Source organism: Perissodus microlepis, chromosome 13 (assembly GCF_051167445.1).
Source record: "Perissodus microlepis isolate ML-2025 ecotype Zambia chromosome 13, ASM5116744v1, whole genome shotgun sequence".
NCBI classification, from domain to species: Eukaryota; Metazoa; Chordata; class Actinopteri; order Cichliformes; family Cichlidae; genus Perissodus; species Perissodus microlepis.
The window spans coordinates 578,199-598,655 of NC_140473.1; the positions used below are offsets into that span (position 1 = coordinate 578,199).

At 41.9% G+C, this 20,457-nt stretch overlaps 1 protein-coding gene across 1 annotated transcript in view; it reads left to right on the forward strand.

Annotated features, from left to right (window-relative positions):
- zswim8 (zinc finger, SWIM-type containing 8) overlaps window positions 1–15,110 on the forward strand; it is a 43,203-nt gene extending 28,093 nt beyond the window's left edge. Inside the window, exons 17-26 of the mRNA XM_084948000.1 lie at window positions 252–398; window positions 1,758–1,980; window positions 3,217–3,506; window positions 3,597–3,820; window positions 6,530–7,027; window positions 7,937–8,114; window positions 8,824–8,997; window positions 9,082–9,201; window positions 10,601–10,779; window positions 12,708–15,110. Of these exons, the coding sequence (XP_084804126.1) occupies window positions 252–398; window positions 1,758–1,980; window positions 3,217–3,506; window positions 3,597–3,820; window positions 6,530–7,027; window positions 7,937–8,114; window positions 8,824–8,997; window positions 9,082–9,201; window positions 10,601–10,779; window positions 12,708–12,911 (2,237 nt within the window). The 3' untranslated portion in view covers window positions 12,912–15,110. The remainder of the gene's footprint in view (window positions 1–251; window positions 399–1,757; window positions 1,981–3,216; window positions 3,507–3,596; window positions 3,821–6,529; window positions 7,028–7,936; window positions 8,115–8,823; window positions 8,998–9,081; window positions 9,202–10,600; window positions 10,780–12,707) is intronic.
- Window positions 15,111–20,457: the final 5,347 nt, after the last annotated feature.

Sequence of the window (20,457 nt, forward strand, 5' to 3'; positions counted from 1 at the left end):
TTCAGTAGTGGCATTTGGACGTTGGACACAGTCAGGTTTGAGTTTCCTGAAGGATGAGTGTTACTCAGGACCATGTGTCAGAGTGAATGAGAGTGTGTGGTGGGGAATGGAGATCTGTGGCTGTTTGCTGTCCTAAACTTGCTAAAAACCTTTTTCTGCTTCTACCACATCAAAATGTTCAACTGTTCCCTGGCCGTGTGCGCGTGCATGTGTGTGTAAAGAGATCTCATGATCTGTCCTCGCTTTTTCAGATGGGCCTTCATCTTCAAGTGACCAGCAGAATGACATCGCTTCCTTTAAGGAGGCCACAGTGCCCAGTCGGTTGGCACTGGGGGCACGCTGTGGATATAGCCAACGCTGCTGGGGCTCACCTGTACGGCAGAAGAAAAAACACACTGGTACAGTGTTACTATTATTAAGACTGCTATTATTATCTATACTTTTTTACGCCGAATACTGCTTTCATTTGTTCAGAAAAAATGTTGCTTTATGAGATGGGTACTTTTGATTATTGGCCTATTTAATATGTACAAGTGGTACTTTTTTATATCGATATATATATATATATATATATATATATATATATATATTTATATTTATATTTATTAGGGGTGCAACGATACACAAAATTCACGGTTCAGTTCGATACTTTGGTGTCACGGTTCGATATTTTTTCGATACAAAAAAATGTTCATGCCTTTTTAATTTGTCATTTATTAAAATTATAAATATATATTTTAACTCAAAAGTACAGTTTTTAAATTTAATGTTGCTGAAACAACAAAATAATTTAAAAAAATAAATCGATGATCGAGAAATCCCTCATCTTTGGAAAAGAGAGTTTATTACAGAGAAATGGCTCTTTCCAAAATAAAAGCTATACTATACGCTTCTTCTGGGCTATATTCTCAGCAGCATATTAAACATATCAGGTCCCCATAAGGAGAATCCTGTGCTAACGGCTGTCTAAATGACTCGGGTAAAGTTTGTAGCATGCGTGCTTGTTGTTTTTGTCTGCTTCCACTTGTCTTTGCACTAGGATGATGTCGGAGTAAATGTGCAGTCATATTCGTTGTGTTCCCACTAGTGCTGTCAGCGTTAATCTCATTAAAATGACATTAACACCATAACGCGGCAAATCTCCATTAACGAGTTACTGCGGATCGCCCCGTGCGTGGGGCTGGACGGCCAACACGTTAACAAGCAAACTGCGCTAACACACTAGTTCCCACCAATTGAGCATTGCGTGGCACATCCGACACACTGTTTTACTTTTGTCCATGACACGCTTACCATCAGGGTCATGCTTCACATGAAGACCAAGATAGTTCCAAAAGTCAGATCTGAATGAGGGTGGGGGAGGTTTGGGTAGCGTTGAGGCAGTTGCCATGTTGCAACGAGCTTAGCTTCTGTCTTGCTAGCTTGCGCTGCGCTCAGTGGATCTGCACTCGACAGTGCAGCCTAGGCGGAGTAGTCGAACGCAGATCCACTGAGCTCTCAACACAGACAGCATCGTCAGAAGAAAAGTTGATAAATAAATTAAAAATTTTGTATTGTTCGATACATATGCGTACCGAACCGAAAGCACTGTATCGAACGGTTCAATATCGATACGAGTATTGTTACACCCCTAACATATATGTATATGTATATGTGTATATGTGTATATATGTATATGTATGTATATATTCATATGTGTATTCATATGTGTTTACATACACATCAAACAGGACTGGATGTTGATTTTTTTTTGACAGGTATGGCGAGTATTGATAGCAGTGCTCCAGAGACCACCTCAGACAGTTCTCCTACTCTCAGCCGGCGGCCAATGCGGAGCGGCTGGGCAGCAGCATCTTGGGGGCGGGGTCAGGACAGTGACAGCATCAGTAGTTCATCATCTGATTCTTTAGGCTCCTCCTCCTCCAGTGGCTCTCGCAGAGCAGGAGGTGGGGCCAGAGCCAAGAGCACGGACACAAGCAGGTAAACTTACACATGTTTATATTGGGTGCATACTGAATATGAGATGTATGCAAAAGATAACTAAAGCTTTGCATTTCTTTAGTTGAATCTCTGAAAAGCACCAATAAAATGATTCCCAACAAGCTATCAGGCAAAAACTCTGCATGTGTAGTCATGCTGGGCAGTGGGGGTGTTTTTTTTTGTTTTGTTTTGTTTGTTCGTTTGTGTTTTTTTTAATTGAGGAAAGTTGGTGCACAAAAGAAGATGTGGGCCTAAAAAATATCTACAGAAGGATAATCCATAAGAAATAAGAAAAAGAAAGGTCCAGAAAGGACCTGACACAAGACCCGAGGGATGCATTTAGCCCTCCAGTTGGTCTATGTACTGTTCACTGAAACCTCATTAGAACTGGTCTTAGTGAGTTATGGTGGCTGTCAAGAAACCCAAATTTGACATTTTTTGGATCAAATTATTATTAAATTCAATCCAGTTTTATTTATATAGTGCCAAATCACAGCAAAAGTTGACTCAAGGCACTTTATATTCTAAGGTAGACAGATAATACAGAGAAATGGATGTTCAGCTGCCTGCCAGTTAGAAGTAAGGGGAGGAAGACTGGACAACATGTGGAAGAGAGTCAGAGATTAATAATAACTAATGATTAAACAGAAGAAATGCCCAGTGCATCATGGGAAGCCCCCAGCAGCCTAGGCCTATTGCAGCATAACTAAAAGGCTAAGGCTCACCTGATCCAGCCCTAACTATATGCTTTAGCAAAAAGGAAAGTTTTAAGTCTAATCTAAAAAGTAAACGCTCTTTTGAGGGTATGCGATAGTATGAGGTCTTTAAGATAATATGGGTCTCATATTATTCAAGACCTTGTATACGAGGAGAAGCATTTTAAATTTGATTCTGGATTGAACAGGGAGCCATAATTATGCTCTCTGTTTCTAATCCCTGTCAGTACTCTCACTACAGAATTTTGGATCAACTGTAAGCTTTTCAGGGAGGGATAAACTAGTTCTTGGGTGTTATTGCACAAATGCAAAAAAGCAGTCTTACATATTTGTTTAATGTACACATTGATGGACCTAACGGGATCAAAAAACTCATACTGCCCTATAGATTTAATACTATTTAATACTACTACAAAATAAAATTAAAGAAGTAAAGAGCTTTGGTTACATAGTGGAAATCCACAGTTTGTGTATATATTTTAATTAATATTAATTAATTTTTCATAAATTCTTTGTTTAGGTACAAAGGACGACGTCCTGAGTGTCATGCCCCCCATGTCCCCAATCAGCCCTCAGAAGCAGCAGCTCACTTTTACTTTGAACTGGCTAAGACTGTGCTGATCAAAGCTGGAGGAAACTCCTCCACCTCCATTTTCACTCAGCCCTCAGCCAGCGGGGGGCACCAAGGTCCACATAGAAACCTGCACCTATGTGCCTTTGAGATTGGCCTGTATGCTCTTGGCCTCCACAATTTCGTTTCACCTAACTGGTTGTCCAGGACCTATTCCTCCCACGTGTCCTGGATCACGGGTGAGCAGAAGTGTGGCTGAAGGAAAAAGATAATGGCCCACGTTTAATGGCCCACGTTAGTCACTTATTTTTCCTCCTTTTTGTTTTCAGGCCAAGCCATGGAAATCGGCAGTGCTGCCCTCAACATTTTGGTGGAATGTTGGGATGGTCACCTGACCCCTCCAGAGGTGGCATCCCTTGCGGACCGAGCATCGCGAGCAAGGGACCTCAACATGGTTCGGGCAGCAGCAGAGCTGGCCTTGAGCTGCTTGCCTCATGCTCATGCCCTCAATCCTAATGAAATCCAAAGAGCTTTGGTGCAGTGTAAAGAGCAGGTACTATGGGAGGGGGTTTGCACAGTAACTTTCCACTAAAGGTTTAAGGCATGTCTAGTAAACAGACTGGCAAGATTATAAGTTAGACTGTTACTAATTCTAACTGTTATAACTTGTTTATTTTATTTAAAAGGGACAGATTATACTGATTAACATGACTACAGATCCATAACTATTTTAGACAATTATAGAATTGTTTTTTAACTTTAATTTGATTTTCATTAATTGCTTTGCATTAAGTGATTAGAAATTGCAACCATTTCTAGACAGCCATCTTTAGACCATTTAATGGTTTTTCTTTATTTTTTATTATTTTTTACATTTTTTACATGTAATTCCTCCTTTGACTCCTTAGTCCATTTCTTCATGGTTTTAATCTCAGGCTTAGAGGTTCTTTCTGTAAGTAGCTATAAGGTGAAGCAGACAGTGATCAGAGAGTCCACGAGCTGCACAGGGAACAGCACAGAGGGTGGTCTAGTAGTTTAGCATCCCTGGTGGAACACTTAATCTGTTGTCTGCATTTTGGAAGTTCATGGGTGAGGTTTGCACTGTAAAAATCCCAAGAAATAATGCTCAGGCAAGATGTTTTTTTTCTCCTTGTTGGCTATCTGGTCAACAAGCTGATTTTGAGCCTCTGACACACAGGCTTGTGGTGGGATGTAAACACCGACCACAATGAATGAAGAGAATTCCCTCTATAAATAAAAAGGTTTGTAGTTCATAAAGAAAGACTCCAGGTGAGGGCTACGTCACTTTCCTCAGAGTGTGACAGCACACTAGCCTTTACTGATTTAGAAGCAGATTCCACCACCTCTTGTTTTTCCTGAGAGCTCCACGCTTTAGTCCACTGGGAAAAAAACCCTGAAGTCTGGCATCCGAAGAGCAGAGGCAGAGGAGTTTTTTACAAGTTCACTCATTTTATTTGCCAGTGATCGGATGTTCACCAGGTGTATAGATGGGAGTGAGGCGTGCTGACATAGTTTGATGAGTCATCGTCAATGACAACCAGGGGAAAAAAATATAGACATGACTGTCCAATGTTTAAGAGTTCATCTCTGCAAAAGTGACAGGAGGATAGCAGCAAAAACACAGAGTAAACTCACAGAAATCAGCAAAGCTGATTTTTTTTTTCCCTGGGGTGGTTGTAGCTGAGGAGGTGGAGCACATCATTGGCTGATGAGGTTGGTGGTTCAATCCCTCAGTCTGCATTGCCAAATATCGTTGTGCATTGCCAAGTTGCTCTCTGAAGCATCCATCGGAGTATGAATGTGTGTGAATGTTGGTTAGAGAAAACAGTGTAGAAATAAGAAGCATATATCCCTGTACCCTTCAGAATTTATCCTGATCCTTCTATCAGTACTCATATCATCATTAAACACAAGTAAGCCAGTTCAACAGACAGGGATACATGCCCATGCCATGTCATTCCCTCCACCAGTGAAAGAGTATGTTTTACCCTATGGGGTCATTAACTATTCCTTTCCTTTGCCATACTTCTTGTTTCCGGTCATTTTATCATGGTGGAGTGATGTGGTAGATGCTAAATGGACTGATTCTTACGCAGCACTTTTCTGTTCTCTCAGAGCACTCAAAGCACTTTATCAGCTATATGATATGAACTGGATCGTGTCTATTGAACAAAAGGATGTCATATTGTTTGATAGAAATGAAAGTTATCAAATATCAAAGTGAACAAATGATGTGGCAGGATTGTTTAACACTATGCAATATATTCAGTACTGGAATTTATATTCAATATTAATTGTAGCTAGGGTCAAAATGTTAATGCTAGCTTGTTAGCATTAACAATGTACAAAACTAGTGCCAACTAGTTTTGTACATTGTCATATACAAAACTAGTTGGCACTAGGGGGTGGCAAGAGATTATTTTATGGTGGCACATGCAACCCCTGGATCCACTGCTTAAAGAATGGTACAACGTTCCTCTCAGAAAATCCAGCATCTGCTCTCATCAGTTCCCAGATATTTACAGACTTGTTTAAAAAAAGAGGGGATCCAATTGAGTTTTATTTATACAGCAGTAAAGCATGACAGCAGTCATCGATATGGTACTATGATTTAACAATGTAATGTAGGTTAATGATATTATGAGGAAAAAATGGCCCTGTTTCAACTTTTTTGTTGCATACAGCCACTAAATTCAAAAGAAGTTCATATTTTTGTAACATGGTACATTTTCTCATTTTAAACAATGTTTTCTGCTTTTTAATGTGAGTAAAATATTGTTTTTTTATGATTTCAAAAATCATTGCCTTCTGTTTTTGTTTACATTTTGCAATGTCCCAAATTTTTAACTGGGTTTGTAGAGGTGCAATTCAAGTCAGTTTCAATGTTGTTTCCTTAGCAGTCAGTGATATTACATCTTTTGGATTTATGTTGTAGTTTCTCTAATTATCAAAGTAACTATCAAATATAACCTGAAATTCAACAAAAAATGTTACTTCATGGTTTATGTGTCTTGTGATGTACTGTCAAATCCTGCACATAAAATATCTGGTGTGGCTTGTTTTGTGGGAATATCTGAGTTATGAGGAACATTACTGTGAAAGTGGCTTATGGCAGACTGCCATAACCTTAAACCAAAGCAGCAATATTACATAGCCCATGTTTCCAAGAGTAAATTTAAATTTCATTCATTAGACGTTTTGCTTCCTCATCTCACTTCCTCTCTGTCCTGTTTTCCTCTAGGATAATGTCATGCTGGAGAAGGCCTGCATGGCAGTAGAGGAAGCAGCTAAGGGTGGAGGTGTCTACCCCGAGGTTCTGTTTGAGGTGGCTCACCAGTGGTACTGGTTGTATGAGCAGTCAGTAGGTGGAGGATCAAGCCAACAACGGGAAACATCCGGCCGATGTGGGGCAAACGGCGGTTCGGGCAGGAGGCCCCCAGAGTCTAGCTGTGGTGTTCTTGACAGTGGAGCCAACATGGAGTCTCCAGGGGTAGCAACAGTCACAGCTTCCGTCACTGCAGCCGCTGTCGTACCAGTTATCTCTGTAGGGTCCACCATTTACCAATCCCACGCTATGCCTGGCCAGGCTATGGCTCACCCCCACACCCCGGGCCTCCACCCATACACCACTATCCAGGCCCATCTCCCCACCGTCTGCACGCCCCAATACCTAGGGCACCCTCTGCAGCATGTCCCCCGGCCCACCGTCTTCCCTGTGTCTGGGGCTGCATATCCACAGGTCAGAGCACAAGTACATTTTGGATCATTTTAGATAGTTTTGACTCAACTATGTTTTTCATTGTCTTTAAAGTCTTTTATATTCTTCTCTAAAAATATTTTATTGCAAGCAGTTAAATTCAAAGGGAACACCCCATAAAGTAAGAAAACGCAAAATAATGGCAAGCTGAAAGACATTGCTACACTTGAACTGAAAAACAAAAACCAGGATGAGAACAAATTGACACACTGAAGAAATATAGCAGATAGACAGACATACACATACATACTTTTTTCAGGAGTGTTTCCTGGTACTGTTCCAGAAATATCAAATATGGTTTGTTGCTTCAAGTTTTTGACCCCTATATATTTAATGTAAGGCAAATTAAATTACATGACAATGACAAACAAACGCGCACACACACACGCACAAAGAAAAAAGAAGCACAGCACGAATGATCTCACAGCCAGTAACTTTTTGGATTACGTGTTATTAGTTTTTTCTTTTATTGCTTACTTTGTTAAGTTGTTTGGCTCCTTGGTAGCAAAGTTTAAAGAGATGAGGGCTACTTCAATACTTTTGCACATTACTTTACATGCGAGATCTTCAAACTTGCCTAACAGTTTCATAATTATAGATACTGACAGCTTTTATAGCAACTGGAAAAGCTTGTACAGCTCCTCAGGATCCTAATGTCAGACAAAGACGATTCTTATATCCAGTGCTGTTTATGAATAAGTGTGTGTGCGTATCACAAATGTTTTCACAACTATTAGTAGTAGTATTGGTTTTTTTGTCATATGTGCATCTCGTTAATTCCTAGTTTTTATTGTCTTGTACAGCACAGTGACTACATTTTGTGAAAATTTCTCTCTAGACTGTTCATAATAATATACAAATAAACTATGCATGTTTGCTTAACTGCTTCAGGGAATGCACCCAGCATTCATTGGTGCCCAGTATCCATTCTCAGTGGCCACTGGCCCCCAGCCATCAATGGCAGCCACGGCTGTCGCCTTCCCTGGTGTTCCTGTACCGTCCATGACTCAAATTGCTGTCCACCCCTACCACACTGAGGCTGGTCTGCCACTCAGCACCACTGTAGCAGGTCGGGACTACTTTGTGTTTAAGATCGGCAGTTGCTAATTCTTCTGAATTAAAACTTTTTTTTGCTGGTAATTGTTACATTGTTACATGGACGAGTTTGCATACAGTTGTGGTCAGAAGTTTACATACACTCATCAGAAGCATGAATGTCAAGGTTAATTTGGGACTTTTAATCATTTCTTTGAACTGCTCTTTTTTAGCTTGTCCGTGTGGACAGTTACAAATTCAGTCAGAGGGCCTCTTTCTTGGTTCCCCCTGTCTTGGTCCATGGCAATGTCTTCTTCTAGACCTTGGTGAAGCAACTGAATAACGTGTTTGAACTGATTATCTTAGAATCTGCAGTTGTTTAGAAATAGCTCCAAAAGACTTTCCTTGTTTAAATCCTTATTCTCCTTCTTAGTTTAACTGAGTTCTTTGGACTGTTCAGACTGATCCTTTTTATGGTAGAAAGTACCCGTTGTAGTGAACTGCGATCGCAGAACCTTCAGCACCACGTATTAAACAACTTGACTATATGTATGTATTTGAGCATAAATGTATATTTTTGACCATGTGTGAATTGGAGAAAACCTAAAATAAACATAAACCTTTGGGGGTTTTTAAAGCCACTGAAGGTACATTCATGCCCTTGATTAGTGAATGTAAACTTTTCACAACAATTGTATGTTGTCATTGCTAACCAATGTACTGTGTCTGTTAAAATATTGTAGTTGGTGGTGTTCACCCTGGCCCCACCATCCAGGCCATCCAGGGAGCATCTCTGCCCTCTCTATCCTCTCAGCCTGGCTCCTTGGTCAGCAGTCCTTTCCCAGCAGAAGATGAGCAGCACAGCCAACCCATTAGCCAACAAGGCCTGCACTACTTGCATTCTGCTTATAGAGTTGGTGAGTAGCTTATGTTCTCTGATTATATGTTAGTCTAAGTAGTCTGCATTATTAACCAATATGTATTCCTTGTCTTCTGTAAAGGCATGTTGGCATTAGAGATGTTGGGCAGAAGGGCTCACAATGACCATCCCAACAACTTCTCCAGGAGCCCTCCTTATACTGAGGACGTCAAATGGTTGCTGGGACTTGCTGCCAGGCTAGGTGAGACTTTACCAAATAAAGGGACATCTCTGGCTGCACTGACCTGGACACATATTTGCATTCTGTTTGAAATCGGGGAAGTAAGATAATAAAATAAATACTTGCTACAGAAGCCAATTTTGAAAAAAAAAAATACAAAAAAGTAACGCCTTCAATTATATAGTAATGCTCTAGGTCTTAAGCCATCCATTATTTCTTTGCATTTTGCTGGGAAATAGCAAATAGATGCAACAATGTATTGAAACATTTGGAAAAATAAATGGAAATAAAGTATATGAGAACAGAGATTGTAAAATTATGACCATCTTTATTTTTCAACATAGCCTGAACTCTCTGTGGCGGATGGATGGGAATGATGATCCCATAAGGGATAAGGAAATAAAGAATAGAAAGAGTACAGTTTACATTTAATAAGCAACCAACTTGAATAAAAGTGCCACAGGTGCATAATGGGGGCCTTATACTGTAAGAGAGTGCAAAAATGTTACATATGCAATAATGGGGGGGAGACAAAAGTAAAAATGAAGTAAGACTGGCACTGTGCAAGAGAGTAGTGCAAACTGTATTACTAAACTATATGAAAAAGAAGAAAGGGTAAAACCGATAACTATGTGTGGACTCTTCTGCCACAGAAAAACAGTTAGTGTACAGTTTTATAGAGAGTGGCAGGAATTTCCTGAAACGTTCTTTATGGCAGGAAGTGTGAATCGGACTGAGGGAGAAGGAGCTCTGCTGCCTCGACATGTGGAGTGGATTTTGGTGTGATGGGTTCTCCATGATGGAGAGCAGTTAGCTCAGTGACCTCCTGTCCCTCACTGACTGGAACGCCTGCAAATTCTGACCAATGATGCTTTCAGCTCTGGGGATTAGTTTGTTCATCCTGCCGGTATCTCTGGCACTGATGCTGTACCCATGAAGACAAATAAACAGGCTTCACTCCAATCCACAGCTTCCTCTTCCTGACGTAGCAAAAGGATCAAATTAAATAATGAAGGGTCACATGTCATTCAGTTTCAGACAGTTAGTCCTCTTCTTTTGTGTATGTTTCCTTTTTAGCTATTTTAATTGATGCTGGCTTAGCTATAAGCTTTCCTCTTTAGACTGCTTTAAGAGCATTTCAAGAGTTAACGGGATTAACCGCTCCATGGTCATTTTCAGTTACATTGTAATCTGTCTCTTTTTTTTAATCTCTTCCACAGTTGATTTATTATTTGAAATTTTACAGATGATCTGTGTGTTGGCTGAAGTTCAATGCAAATCTGATTAAGACAGAGGTAGGAGTCAACTCAGGCAGCAATCCCTGGATCAGTTGACTCCTACCTCCATCTTAATCACTGTTACTCCTTCCTGTCTACATGGCTCAAGGCAGACTTTTCTCTCACTCTTTCCATCCTGCCAGGAGTCAACTATGTGTACCAGTTCTGTGTTGGAGCAGCAAAAGGCGTCCTCAGTCCATTTGTCCTGCAGGAGTTAATCATGGAGGCCTTGCAAAGGCTGAACCCTGCCCACATCCATGCCCATCTTCGAACACCTGCTTTCCAACAACTTGTCCAGCGCTGCCAGCAAGCCTATCTGCAGGTACATCATATTCACGGCAATACAGCGGTCCCTCGTTTATTGCGGGTGTTACGTTCTAAAAATAACCCACGATAAGTGAAATCCGCGAAGTAGCCAACTTTATTTTTTACAATTTTACAATTTACAACAGATGTTTTAAGGCTGTAAAACCCGTCACTACACACTTTATACACTTTTCTTACACAGGCATGAACATTTTCACACTTTTCTCTCTTGTTTAAACTCTCAAAGTTCAAACCTTCGTAGAAAAATAAGTCCAGTATTATAGGATCAAACCAGACACCCCCAGCTGCCGCTGACGGTGCAAAATGTTTCTTCGACATTGTTGCGTTTGTTGGGGAGAAAACTTACAAACATACAGTACAGCACTTCAGACTCACGCTGCTAGCGAAGATTTGTGTAAATTTGACAAGCTGAACGCATTCTGTACTGTACAGGAGACACGGCACGAGAATGATTGACAATGGTCTACAGCCAATCAGGACGCAGAACACAATGCGCTGTTAAAAAAAAAACCGCGATATAGCGAGGGACCACTGTATTCATAATGGGGTTGATGACAAAGAGTAATGCAGGTTGGGCTGCAGGACTAATTCCCACAAGTGTCTCATATTTATAAGTAATTAAAATCTTTTACAGCCAAAAATGTAATTCAGTCAAATAAAGTAAAACAAAGTTTTTCAGTAAGGAGAGTAAAAAGTATCAGACAAGGGAAAGCACGATAGAGCTGTTGTAAAAAGCCAGGTTCGGCCAATATTTGTCTACATGTGTTCGCAGGCCCAAGTGACTGTCGTGGAAATTTTAACGAACAAGTCTGCAGACACGGTTACTATAATCAACACTGTTTATTATCACGCACACGAGAGAGAGTACATCCAGCAAGATGCTGTCATGCAGTCTCTGAGACGGAAGTGGAGCTCCCACTCCTTTATATGTTCACAAAAAGGGAGGAAGTAACAAACTGATCATACCACCTCACGCGGCTCGCTATGAAACCTAACAAACACTCCACTACAACGAGTACGCTGTTTCATGCCCTTGGTATTATCAGCGCCTGCAAAAGAGAGTTGTTTTCTTCAGCTGTTGAGGTTGACATGAGTTGAGCTAGTTCTAGACTGTTGAGTGGAAGTTTCCATTACGCTGCCACAACTGAGCATACGCTTAAGCACTGCAGCACTTTAAATGAGAAAAAAAGAAATTTTCTATTACATGACCGATTGGGAATCTGTTGTGATAACCTGAATCTGATAATACCCTGACTCGATTGCCGATTTTAGTTTTCTTTTTACATATTTTCTGTATTTTTTTTCCGGCCACTTCATAGTGACTGACATATCCTCCCAGCAGCTAATTGTCAGATGTTGTGGAGGCTGCACCGAGCAATTATGTAGATTTACAGCTCCAGTTCCAAAAGTTTGTGATGCTGTGTAAAATACCAGTTCAAACAGAACGCAATGACTTGTTAGTCTCATAAAGCCATAATTTATTAACAGTAGAGCATCAAAAACATATCAAATGTTTAAACTGAGAAAATCTTCATGTCATCAAATTTAAAATGAACTGGGCAACTAAAAGCTGAAAAGAAACAGCTATATGAACATTTTGAAACTAATTGAGGTTGAATGGCAACAGGTCAGTAACATGTCTCAGCTTAAACATTTGAGATGTTCTTTTTGTTCGATTGTCAATAATATTTGGGTTTATAAGATTAGAAAATCATTCTTTTTTAAATTTACATTTTTGTTTTTTTGGACTTAGGTTGTAAATCATTTAAGCACATCTGTAAGTTGGTTGAATTTTACAGTGACCTAGCTTTATAGAAACACTGTTGTAAATTATAGTCCAGCATGTGTTATGTGTGAGTAGCTCCACTTAAATAGGAAGGTTCAGGCTACATTGTCCAGTGTCACCTCCTTTTCTCTCTGCAGCATATTCACCACCGGCTCATCCACCTGACACCTGCTGACTACGATGACTTTGTCAACATGATCCGCAGCGCACGAGGTGCTTTCTGTCTGACTCCTGTGGGTATGATGCAGTTTAATGATGTGCTGCAGAACCTGAAAAGGGGCAAACAGACCAAGGAACTATGGCAGCGTATATCCCTGGAGATGGCAACCTTCTCTCCGTGAGCAGCACACTCGGGGAGACAAAATCTGCTCAGCGTCAGCCTGGGCCAAGAAGTCCCATCCAGCCTCCAGCATAGCTACTGCCACTGCACTGAGCTGACCACACTTACGTGTGATTTTGTTGGGGCCATTGCTCCCTGCTCCGAGGACTCAGTGAAGCGCACATAGGCAGTGCAATCGACTCCCATTCCCCAATTCACAGACTTACTTTCGTTTTTTGTGTTTGTCCACCAGAGCGTTGTGAAGAAGCCTGGTCACTTACCTGCTCTTCCTGGCTGATCTTTTATCATTGTTTATCGTTATGTAAATGTGGAATTCCAGTGTACTCCTTCCTTTCTTCATTTCTCCTCAACTTAAGACTGACAGGGATCTCTCCCCCTCATCCTCACTTCATTTTCACTGTTTTGTATTCTGTTTTTAGTTTTGTTTTAAAGGAAACCACTGCGTGAGTTATTTTTATGCTGCAACATTCCTGTGTAGTGGTAGATGCTTCACTCACCAGAGTCTTGTCACCATGGATATGAATCATTACAGTGTGGGACAAAACAATGATTTGTGAGAAGAAAAAAAAAGTTTAATATGAAGCATTTTATTGTCCCTATTGGTGAGGATTTTTCAGTATTTTGTTTAATCTTTTTTTGATACTTTGTAATAGGCTATGACACGTAAGCAAATAGGAATGGGACGAGAGTGAGGGAGTGCTGAAGGTGTTTTTTCTGTTGTGTGGGATACATTTGTACATTTTAGCCTGCCTGAGAAGTGACATGAACAGCTCCAGACCAAAACCAGAGGCCACCTCACCACTGCTTAGGCAAACAATGTCTGCAAGGCCTTCTCGAGCTACACTGGCCAACAGTCAAAACACCTTATCAGTCCCATTTGGGCTAAGTTGTTTGTTTGTTTTAAAATAATTTTCCAATATAGAATCCCCAGATTTCCAGCAGCTGTCAGAACATTTAATAGATCTTTTATATAAATATAAAAATGCTTTAAGGCAAACTAGATTTGCTTAATCTAATTTACAATGCTGTCTAAACACAGCTACTAAACATCCTCCTGACTAAAACGTAATAAAAAGAATTTAGAATAGCATGACCATAAATATTAAAATCACGCATCCAGCCCTTCTTCACCGCATCTAAAGCACTGACTAGTTTAAATGCACAGAATACAGCAGTGTGGATGGAGATGGCAGACCTATTGGAAGCAGCATTGTCCATTTGACTGATCCACATCCTTTTTCGTCCAAAGTTTTCCATATTGTAAAAGCCAAACATACCGTGTAAACACTCCTTTATAAGCCTTTCGTTTGTCCAGTGATATGGAGTGCATTTGCCTTGTTCTGATGCACCAAACAGAACTAAAACCACTGTTTGGATGATTGAAGTGTAAAAGAAAAACTTTCTGGCCGCACTCAGAAAAACCCAAATAAGCCACACAAAACTGAAATGTCTGCTTTATTATTCATGTGCCTGTTTTTGAAGGCTAGGAATTTGGTTCAGTACATTTTTAGTGCAAACCATACACAGTGGACAAGTCCCAGACTTCGCTGTCTCACCTATCAACCACATTTGTTTTTTCTGCAGATTACACTGACATCTATTACAGTGTAATCAGTACCAGTCACCATATCAGCTTAGCGTTTTAGGTTGTCCGAGGTCCTGAATTATATGCTGCTCATGCTTTGTATACACTGTCACACATGTACAGTGTAGCTAATCATCTAAAACCCAAATATTCTGAGACTATTACTTTGGCACCACGTTCTCTTAATCAGACATGGCTTTGGTTTTGCTCTGGAAAGTGCTATCTTCTTTGTTTTCAGTTTTCTGGTCCACTTAAGCCCCTTCACACTCTTCAAGACAGTTACCAGACACATATGACACAGTGTGTTTGAGTGGCCCTCTTCTTCGATGTGGTTAGCTCATAGCCTATGGTGCTGTTACTTCAAGACATGTTGACACAGTCCAGGCAGCTGCTGTGGTTCTGAAACTGGCTCATTGGTTCTGGACCTCACAGGTGAAGGTGACGTAGTAGAAAATGTACTGTGATATTTTTGTATTTCTCAAAAGTGTAGTTCGATTGAAAAGTTGTATATGTGCTGATTGCAAAAGGTTCTAATTGAGAGTGCAAAGACAAAAAAATAAAAGCAATAGTAAAAGTGTAGAGTTTACTTTAATAAAGATCATTGAAAACACTAAATTGCTTTGACTGATTTGTGGGTTTGAGTAGGGATTTATTTGTTTTATCCAACTTAGGCTAAAATGGCCAAACCAATGTGTTTCTGTGCAATATCTCACCCATGGCCACAAGAGTTAGCAGTTATCAACTGATAAATTAGTAAGACTCAGATTGTCCAATCCTTTTCCTGACAATACCCACTGTCATATATACTATACAGCAGTCCCTCGTTTCCGTTACGTTCTAAAAATAACCCGCGATAGGTGAAATCAGCAAAGTAGCCAACTTTATTTATCTAAAATTATTATTGTAGATGTTTTAGGGCTGTAAAACCCCTCACTACACACTTTATACACTTTTCTCAGACAGAAATGAACATTTTCACTTTTCTCTCTTGTTGGGGAGAAAACTTACAAACATACAGTACAGCACTTCAGAGTCACACTGCTAGTGAAAATTTGTGTAAATTTGACAAGCTGAACGCATTCTGTACTGTACAGGACACACAGCACGAGATTGACTGACAATGGTCTACAGCCAATCAGGGCCCAGAACACAAAGCGTTGTTTTAAAAAAAAAAAATTGCACAAAAAAATTTGCGAAACAGCGAGGCCACGAAAGGTGAACCGCGATGTAGTGAGGGACCACTGTATTGCCAAAATTCCCACAGAAATCCAAATCATCAAATTCAAGTGTTCCAGTTGCTTCCATGACCACAGGTGTGTAAAATCAAACACCTAGGTATGCAGACTGCTTTATTTGTGAGAGAATGGCTCACTCTCAGGAGCTCAGTGAATGCCACCTGTGGAATAAGTTCAGTCGTGAAATTTCCGAGAAGCTTCTTTAGTTCATCATTTCTCTTCTCTGATGAGAGGTGAAACATCTTCAAGCAACTTAAAGAAGTCCAGACACTTTTCTTTCCAAGCTCCTTAGACTACGATGACCTGAATGACTGAGAACACAGATATCTTGCTACTAAATATTCCGCAGTCAACTGTTAGTGGTAGTATTATAGCAAAGTGATAACGATTAGGAATAACATCAACCATGCTACAAAGTGGTAGGCTACGTAAAATCACAGAGCGAGTTCAGCAGACTGTGAGGCACATGGTGCACCAAGGTTGCCAACTTTCTGCAGAGTCAGTGGCTAGAAACCTCCAAATTTCATGTGGCCTTCAGATTAGCCCAATAACAATGCATGGAGAGGTTCACGGAATGGGTTTCCACGACCGAGCAGCTGCATCCAAGTAAAGCTGCCACGGGACTGTAAAGACCTCACAAATGCACTTTGAAAGAATGGTCTAAAATTCCTATAAACACAGTCCTAACCCTTGTGGAAACCCTTCCCAGAAGAGTTGAAGCTGCTCCAGCTGCAAAGCTAATGAAGCAATCCATTTTGTCCATTTTGTTTACCAATCAAGATATTAGAAGCAGGGCCTGTAGGGTTTGGAAGTCGGCAGATGGACCCTGCATGGTTTGTTTTTTTTTCTATGAACTATATACAGTATATATACAGTATATATATAACTGGGTGATGTTCAGTGTAGTTCTTTTCCCATGTCCCAAATAATTAATATTGTTTCAAAGTTACAGTCTTAGAACAGTTATAACTTAATTAGAGCTCCCCTCTGCGAATCGTTACCTTATCGTGGTGGAGGGGTTTGTGTGTCCCAGGGATACCAGGGGCTATGTTGTATGGGGGCTTTTGCCCCCTGGTAGGGTCTCCCATGGCAAATTGGTCCTGGGTGAGGGACCAGACAAAGAGCGATTCAGAAGAACCCTATGAAAAGACCATCAAGGGAACAGTTCACCCTGCCCGGGATAGGGCTACCAGGGGGCCCGCCCTGGAGTCAGGCCCAGGGAGGGTGCGCGAGTCCATGGGGCCCGGCCAGGCACAGCCCAAAAAAGGGACATGGGCCCATCTTCCTGCAGGCCCACCGCCCGCAGGAGGCATCGTAGGGGTCAGGTGCAATGTCGGGCGGTGGCCAGGAGAGGAGGTCCTGGCGGACCGATTCCCAGCTAATTGGGACATGGAATATCACATCTCTGGTGGGGAAGGAGCCTGAGCTAGTGTGTGAGGTTGAGAGGTACCGGCTAGATATAGTCAGGCTCACCTCAACGCATGGCCTGGGCTCTGGAACCAGTCTCCTGGAGAGGGGCTGGACTCTGTCTCAGTCTGGAGTTTCTCCTGGTGAGAGGCGTCGGGCTCGGGTGGGTATCTTGGTATCCCCTTGGCTTGCTGCAGGTATGTTGGGGTTTCTTCCAGTGGACGGGAGGGTTTGTTCCCTTCGCCTTCGGGTTAGGGAATGGGTCCTGACTGTCATCTGTGCTTATGCGCCAAGTGGCAGTTCAGCGTACCCAGCCTTCTTGGAGTCCCTGCGTGGGGCACTGGAGGGTGCTCCCCCTGGGGACTCTGTTGTCCTACTGGGAGACTTCAATACTCATGTTGGCAACGACAGTGAGACCTGGAAGGGCGTAATTGGGAGGAACGGCCTCCCAGATCTGAACCCCGAGCGGTGTTTTGTTATTGGACTTCTGTGCAAATCACAGTTTGGCCATAACGAACACCATGTTTGAACATAAGAGTGTCCATAAGTGCACGTGGCACCAGGACACTCTAGGCCACAGGTCGATGATTGATTTTGTAATTGTGTCACCAGACCTGAGGCCATATGTTTTGGACACTCGGGTAAAGAGAGGGGCTGAGCTGTCAACTGATCACCACCTGGTGGTGAGGGAGGATGCTGGACAGACCTGGCGCGCCCAAACGTACAGTGAGGGCGTGCTGGGAACGTCTGGCAGAGGCCCCGGTCCGCGAGATCTTCAACTCACACCTCCGGCAGAGCTTCAACAGCATTCCAAGGGAGACTGGGGACATTGAGTCTGAATGGTCCATGTTCAGCACCTCGATTGCCGAAGCCGCTGCACTGAGCTGCGGCCGCAAGGTAGTTGGTGCCTGTCGTGTAGCCACGAAGCTGAAGAAGGAGTCCTACCGGGCTTGGTTAGCCTGTGGGACTCCGGAGGCAGCTGATAGGTACCAACAGGCCAGAGATTCTGGCAAACCATCGGGCGACTCAGGAGGGGAAAGTGGTGTTCTACCTGCACTGTGTGTAGTGAGGGTGGAGTGTGTTGGGTCTGTGTTTCCACAAGCCCCGCTAATTCTAGAGACTTATTCATCATGAAGAAAACAGTTGTGCCTCCATCTCTTGTGTCCAGATCACACGCTGCACTGCCGTGCTGCTCCACCTTTTCACTTTCATTTCTGTGTTTGTGCGTGTGCAGTGTGAGAGGCTGCGTTGAGGGGCAACAGGATTTCAAACAGGTTTGATTATCTTGCGACCATACGATTGATGATTGGGAGCTGGTCGTGAGGTGTTAACTGCTTTTTGTTACCCCATGTATACTACACGATGCACGAGACACGATTAAGGCAAAACTCGGGCCAATCCCCAAAACGGTTGCGCGACTGAAAAATCGGCTCAAAATGGGCCAAAAATCGCACAGTGTATGGCCAGCTTTTGGAGGCTAGCTCCAAACAAACATCCGCAGCTTGGCAGTGTTTACAGCACTATAATGACCAGACCTAATTCTTTTGAAAACCATACATCTTTCCACAGGTCTCCACTTCATCAGACATCACCTAGACACAGAGCTGGATGAGGCCAGCACAAACAGCGGATCCATGGGGTCAGGAAATCCAGAAGCAGGGGAGCTGGAGAGGTACCTTTCATGTCCATTCACTGTAGGTGTGGCTCTATTGCATGGCGTTCCTCACATCAAGAAGCTGTCGATCAAAACCAATACAGCTCTTCCTGCATCTGGAGCTTGTGAAGGACTTCTTAGTCATGCAGGACTCCTGTTCACTGCTAAACAGTTACAGCTTCACAGCAAGAACCTTGAGAGCAAACTGCTGCTGAAGCTTAACCATCACAATGGCACATTTTTGCTAAATATGCAGAAATAGATGCACACCCATACAATTTATGGTAAACTGAGCTGCCTTGTATGTACATATGTTAAAGATGCCTCATGCTAATGTTTCTCTGAGGCTGCTGTGCCATTTGGAGCAAAAATGAATTTAAAGTTTACAGCACATATTGTCACTGGAAATTGTTTGCACTGTTTATATATTTATAATTGTAGTGTTATGTTGCAGAGTGTAGCAACTCTGATTAAACACCAAGCTAAACCTCTGTCAATGAATACACGAGTCCGAGTAGAGTTGACTTTTTACTCAGAATCTTCATTTGACAAGCGGTGAAAACTGTAGTTGAAAAGAAATACAGAATAGAAAAAATGATCGTTTACATAAATATTGCATCACGAAATAACTCAAAATGTGACCTTACACCTTCGTGTTAGCTTTAGCAACAGTAATGATCATCAAAACTGCCTTTTTTAACATGTACAAATCAACCTCCATGAATCACAAATAAAATATAATTTTTAACAAATACCGCTATTTATGCCTTTTTAACACCATCATGAAATATATACACTTACGGCGTTGCCTGAACAATGTTCCCAAGCAGATGGCTGTGGATAAGCCTCAGAGCAAGACCGCATGTCACTCTCCCTCTTAGAGAACCAGGAAGAGGAATTAAACAGGAAATGAAACAATACAGGTAACCCACCAGGAAGTGAGGTTATTAGCAAGTTCACCTTCAAAATTAAAGCTTCTTAACATTTTTAACTCTTTTTACTGTTCTTTTTAACTTAAAGACATACAAAAGAATTATTTTAAAGCAAACATTAAAGATAAATGACATAAATGCCTTTGAGGCATCACACTCCCCGCCTGGCCTGTGTGAGGCCACTATGAACTTGAATGAGTCCAAACAACAGTCCTTAAATCAGTCCTTAGGCAGAAGAAGAACTACTTCTGCAACTGGCCTAAGGAAGGTTCTTGTGTTACCTTGGTCGGTCGTTTTTACCTCAACCTTTCTCACATGTCCATCCTTCCCAGGAAAGGTTGCTGTGACTATGGCCATGGGCCAGTAGTTGCGGATGGTCTGCTTGTCCCTGAGGAGGACCAGATCCCCAACTTGAAGGTTTCTGCGTGTCACTGTCCATTTTTGTCTTTGTTGTAAGGATGGTAAGTATTCTTTGCTCCAACGGGCCCAAAACTGGTTTGCGAGTGCTTGAACTTGCCTCCATTGTTTTGTGAAGAGGTCCTTATCTGTGAAATCTCCTGGAGGAGGTGGAACTCCTGATTTCTGTGTGAGGAGCATGGCTGGTGAAAGAATGAAAGGTTGGTGTGGGTCTGTAGACACAGGTAGGAGTGGACGTGCATTGATGATAGCTGTAATTTCTGCCATTAGTGTTGACAGCACTTCATGGGTCAGGCGACTCTTTTTCTGCAAGAGCA